Below are 6,440 nucleotides of genomic sequence, written 5' to 3'. Positions count from 1 at the left end.
CAGACAATCAAGAAACTACGTATAAGGTATGAGCTACCACGCTACTATGAAAGACTATACAACAAAAACTAGCCGACAAGGCATACCAAACTATACATGAGCCGACACCTGTCTATGAGCCTCTAAAAGAACATAAGTGTTGCAACATAGCCGGAACAGGGCCCCGACATACCCATAATGTCTATAACAAAAATTGCATACCAAGACCAAGGCAAGTCCGGAGAAGGGATCTCGCCAATCACCGCTGAACTGGACAGTCTACTGTGGTGGGGGAGCTGCACCTGCCTGTCTATCAGGACCTGCAGCACGACATGCAGCGTCCACAAATAAAAGGACGTCAGTACGAATAAAGTACTGAGTATGTAAGGCAAGGAACCATAAATACGATCAGTAATGTAAGCAAGGATAGAGAATATACAACCTGTAACATCTTAGTACCTCTGAGGGCTACTTACATGAAATGCATGATACATATGTATAAATACATAAACCTTTAAAGCATTCGCCTCTGTGGGCATCATCATCATCATATCGTACCCGGCCATAATAGGCTCGGTAGAATCGTACCCGGCCACGTGGAGCTCGGTAAAACCCAACTGATCAGTGGTTGCACAATAGGTGTCGTACCCGGCCAACTATAGCGTGGCTCGGTAGAGTAAAATAGATACATATATATAATGCATGCTCGACTCATGGAATCACATTCTAAACCTTTCGGAGTGACGTAAGGTCGGTATCCTCTGTACACGTTATTAGGACTAACTCTTCACTATGAACCTTATAAGAATCAGGAAGTACCAACAACATTGATAACATAAGAATAAGAGAAGCAACATTAACATCAATCGTTCCATAAGAGGGAAAACAATGTAAGTACTGCTAGCTTCTAAGAGTAGAGTATCTTTGGAAGCTCGTTCATTACATTATGTACAATCGGAGTCGTGCAAAAGAAGGAAAGGGATAGCCTAACATACCTTGTATATACTGCCCCAATCTCAAGCTATGCAATTGTCAAAACTCCTTAGTCTACAATAAGAGAAACGATACTATCGTTATCATTTAAGCGTCATAACTATTATGTATCGACCACAACCTATTTTACGATGAAACGGACAACACCTCCCCTATATATATGACTTCACACCATTCAAAACAGTCACCAAACAGCCCAAACAACATCAATAATAAACATATTGAGCCTCCCAAAATAGTCCACGCACAGCCTAATCACTCCATACATACGACGACCACCGTAGTCGTGTCAAACGACCCGGAAATGTTACGAATAACTATCGTCCCACAACCCTACATATATATGGTGTTTCTCCACACCCTTCCTCCTCCAAAACTCCACAAAACAGTAGTAAAATATGCAGCCCAACAGCAACGCAAAACAGTCCACAAAATAATAGCATTACTACAAAGCCTTTCGATATATATTTCACAAGTTCTAGCTTCAATGGCTTAGCCGCAACTTGGATAATCTTAAATACATATAGAGTAATAGGTTCCTTACCTTTATACAACTCCAATTTAACCTTAAATTTCCATGAAATATCCCTCCAATGCTGCCACAACAACAAAAAAGCGAAACTAGCGATCAATTAGTGTTTTTCGGCACTAGAATCACTTTAGAAGGCTTGAAATCACCTAGGATTGATATTAAGAACATGAGAGAGTATTTACAGAACCTAAACCCTTTAAAACAACCTCCCACATGAGTTGGAACAACACAAAAATGAGCAACAACAAGAAGAACAAGAGACTTACTAGCGCCACGGAATTCCCGACACTTGATTTGTGTTGTTTGCCCTTTTTTGGGTCTTAAATCTTGAGAGAACCTCTAGAGGATGTTCCTAGGGTTCTGAGGTCTGAAAATAGTGAGATGAAATGACTTAAAACGGGTTGGAGGCATCCTATATAGGTCCAAATATCTTAAACCGCCTTAGTGGGCCCCATAGAGAGGTGCTTGGCGCAGTCTCGCGAAAATGCGAATATCGCTCTACTCCGAGATCGTATCGATGAACGGTTTATTGCGTTGGAAACTAGACTCATAGATCTTTAATTTTGTTGGTAGATAATCCCGTAATTCCTTGTAAATTAGGAGAAAAGATTAGAAATATTTGACCTAATGTTTAAGTAATATTATGAACCTAAGTTGAGACAACTTTTGTCGACTTTTGTTTCATAACTCGTTTGACTTCAAGACTTATGATACAGATATTATATGATTAAAATACCTTAATACATGACCTATTGAGTGTATTAAGCACCGCTAGATTTACCTGAAAATACGAGTTACAACATCCTTGATTTATTTAACTTCTAATACTTGTTAATCACACTTATACACTCTTGTATCACGTAAGACCAATAGGATTGACTTCTTATCATCTCAAAGATAATTCCTTCTTGGATTTATGTTAACTAATATATGGCATGAACTAACACATGTGGATATGGGTTGTAACAGTACAGACGCAGTTGCCAGTTGAGGTAGCTGCATTGGTCCCATTTGAGGTAGAGGTAGCTCCACCTGCAGCCACCCCTATTCCATTTGAAGTAGAAGTGGCCACACCTTTCAGAGTGACAGTATAAACCACACCTCCTTTTTATTCAAAAGCAATACCCTAGGATTACATTGCCGAAGCTAGGTGAAAAGGAAAGGCAAAGATGGAAACATCCAATGCTGCACAAGGAATGACTAGGACCGGAAGAATCTATATACCGAAACACTTGGGAAGACCAAGTAAGAATACCACTACCAAGTAGCTTGTCATTAAAAGAGGACCAGATGACCTTTGGAGGAAGGTACAAGTAGGGAATACTCCATCATTGATCATTTGAACAAAACCCCAGCCTAGATATCCATCCTATCACTGTTGCGAAATTCGGAGGCGCACAAGAATGCTTTGATGAAGGTGTTAAGTGAATCTTACGTACTCAATAATAGCACATGTGGAGAGATGGCCAACATAGGAGGGCAGGTGCTGGAAAGTCATAAGATAATCTTCCATGAGGATGAACCACCACCTGAAGGATTGAATCATAACCTAGCATTACATATCATGGTACAATTTGAAGACAAATTCATCGCCATAGTTCTGATCGATGGAGGTTCAAGCCTCAACATTTGTCCGTTGGATACTCTGAAAAGATTGGGTAAAGGTTTCCATGAAATACGGGCAAGAAGCATAAATGTGAAAGCCTTCGATGGGTCCCAAAGGGCCACGATTGGAGAGATTAATCTTTGTTTGCAGATGGGGCCAACTTGGTTCGATGTTGAATTCCAAGTGCTTGACATATCAGCTTCATACAATCTTTTGTTGGGCCGACCATGGATATATGTCGCTGAGGCTGTGGCTTCCACACTACACCAAGCCATGAAGTTCGAATAGAACTATCAGGAGGTGATCATTCATGGGGATGAGAGTAACCCCATTTATACCAGTCAAACCATCCCGATTATCGGGAACAAAAGAAGGCTAGGAGGGGAAACCTATCATTACATCGAACGTGTCAATGTCGTTGAGAAAGACAAATGGTGGAGTAACAAGATAGAAAGCATACTAGCATGGTCTGGGTATGAACCCGACAAAGGGGTTGGGAAGAATCTCCAGGGTATTACCAAATCGATACAGCTGAAACGTGATGGTACTACCTTTGGGCTCGGATACCAATATACATGGTAAGAGTATGATGACTGGTCACCTCCATAGCGTGGACCTTATTACCCTCTCGAGCAACCAGTGCCACATCTGGGTCAGACTTTTCACCAAGCCGATACAATATGGGGAACTGTAGAAGAAGAAGCGTTAGCTGGGCTGAGGAATTTGTTCCTGGAAGACGAAGACATGGATTGCAGTGCAATAATTGAGGAGGGGGAGGAAGAAGGCCTTACTATTCAGACTATAGAGAAGGGAGTTGTTCTCAAGAACTGGACTGCCACACCATCTCGAGCCTGCCGAGTCCCTGGGTGGCTTGGCAATCAACTTAATTTTATTTCTATAGCCATGCTAGGCATCTAAGATTTTCAGTAGTTTTATTTTTAATGACTTACTTGCTTCAAATAAATGCTCAGTTCATCGAGCTATACTTGTTTTGGATGTTTTTAGTTCCAATCAATGCATTGCTATTTATTATTCATCATTACCTTTTACACTTTTCTTTCTACAACGTTATTGTTACTTTTCCTGATGACTGTGACATGTAATTAGGCAACGCAATATAAGGATAGTGACTTGGATGAAGAAGATGAAATACCTGAGGAAGTTGTCAGGGAGGTTCAGAACTTTGAGAATAAGCCTAAGTCCAACCTGGATGAAACCGAAGCAGTAAATTTGGGAGACGCCGAAACTGTCAAGGAGACTCGCATCAGCATTCACTTATCACCGACAGAGAAGGAGGAGTACATTCGTTTCTTGAAGGAGTATGAGGATATCTTTGCATGGTCATATGATGGCATGACTGGTTTAAGCACGTCCATAGTGGCTCACAAGCTGCCTACCAATCCCATGTGCCCGGCAGTGAAGTAGAAACTAAGGAAATTCAAACCAGATATAAGCCTGAAAATCAAGGAGGAAGTTACTAAGCAGATCAAAACCAAAGTCCTCGGAGTGGTTGAGTACCTAACCTGGTTAGCCAACATTGTACCAGTTCTGAAGAAAGGTGGAAAAGTCAAAGTATGTGTTAACTATCAAGACTTAAACAGAGTGAGTCCCAAGGATGACTTTCCACTGCCAAATATACACATCCTGATCGATAATTGCGCCAAGCATGAACTCCAACCCTTTGTAGATTGCTTCGCAGGTTATCACCAGATCTGGATGGATGAAGAAGACGTAGAGAAAACAACTTTTATTACACCATGGGGGGTATACTACTACAAGATGATGCCATTTGGTCAAAAGAATGTTGAGGCTACATGAGAGCCATGACAACCATCTTACATGATATGATACACAAAGAAATAGAGGTGTATGTGGACAACGTCATTATGAAATCCAAGAGGGCCGCAGATCACATAACGGAGTTGAGAAAGTTCTTTGACAGGTTAAGGAGGTAAAACTTAAAACTGAACCTCGCAAAGTGTGCATTCGGGGTTCCTGCAGGAAAGTTACTAGGATTCATTATCAGTCGTCGATGGATCGAGCTGGACCCTTCTAAATTTAAGGCTATTCAAGAGTTACCGCCGCCTAGGAGCAAAACGAACGTGATGAGCTTCCTATGATGTCTTAAGTATATCAGTCGCTTCATAGCACAATCCACAATTATATGTTAACCATATTCAAAATGCTGAGGAAAGATGCCGAAACAAGATGGACCGAGGATTGTCAGAAAGCTTTTGACAAAATCAAGGAGTACCTGTCCACACCACCGGTCTTGGTCCCGCCAGAGCCAGGTCGACCTTTGCTACTCTATCTATCTGTATTGGATAGAGCCTTCAGATGTTTTATGTGACAACATGATGAGACAGGGAGAAAGGAGCAAGCCATATACTACCTGAGTAAGAAATTCACACCTTATGAAGTGCGATACTCTATGCTAGAACACATTTGCTATGCTTTGACCTGGACGGCCCAGAAATTGAGGCATTACTTCTGTGCCTATTCCATGTACCTCATATCCAGGATGGACCCTCTGAAGTACATATTTCAGAAACCCATGCCGACTGGGAAGTTAGCCAAGTGGCAGATACTGTTAAGTGAGTTTGATATTATCTATGTAACTCAAAAGGCAGTCAAAGGACAAGCATTGACAGACCATCTTGCTGAAAATCTTGTGGGAGGAGAATATGAACCCTTGAAGACGTATTTTCCTGATGAAGAAGTGTCATTCGTAGTAGAGGAAATTACTAAAGCATATAACGGTTGGAGGATGTTCTTTGATGGAGCTGCAAATTTCAAAGGAGTGGGCATTGGAGCAGTTTTGGTATCAGAAATAGGTCAACATTATCCGGTATCTGCTAAACTCAAATTTCCCTGCACTAATAATGTGGCAGAGTATGAAGCCTGCATACCAGGACTCAACATGGCAATCGACATGAATATTCAGAAGCTGCTGGTAATCGGTGATTCAGATTTGCTTGTGCACCAGGTATAAGGAGAGTGGGCCCCCAAGAATTCTAAGATATTGCCATATCTGCACCATGTATAGGAATTGAGAAAAAGGTTCACAAAGATAGAGTTTCGACATGTTCCCAGAATTCAGAATGAGTTTGCCGATGCATTGGCCACTTTGTCATCCATGATACAACATCTAGATACGAATATCATTGATCCCGTCCCAGTGAGAATTCATAATCAGCCGACGTATTGTATCCATGTTGAAGAAGAAACAGATGGAAGACCTTGGTTCCATGACATCAAGGAATATTTGGCAAAAGGAGAATACCCGAAGCATGCAAACCATACTAAAAAATGCACACTCTGGAGATTGTC

At 41.4% G+C, this 6,440-nt stretch overlaps 1 protein-coding gene across 1 annotated transcript; it reads left to right on the top strand.

Annotated features, from left to right (window-relative positions):
- The first annotated feature begins 2,966 nt into the window (after positions 1-2,966).
- Positions 2,967-3,398, top strand: LOC138885454 (uncharacterized). Its single transcript, XM_070166405.1, has one exon. The coding sequence runs from the start codon at positions 2,967-2,969 to the stop codon at positions 3,396-3,398; it is 432 nt and encodes a 143-aa protein (XP_070022506.1).
- Positions 3,399-6,440: the final 3,042 nt, after the last annotated feature.

The sequence above is a fragment of the Nicotiana sylvestris genome, chromosome 2 (assembly GCF_000393655.2).
Source record: "Nicotiana sylvestris chromosome 2, ASM39365v2, whole genome shotgun sequence".
Lineage (NCBI taxonomy): Eukaryota > Viridiplantae > Streptophyta > Magnoliopsida > Solanales > Solanaceae > Nicotiana > Nicotiana sylvestris.
Note: the sequence above shows the minus strand (reverse complement) of the source record. Positions and strands in the feature narration are given on the sequence as shown.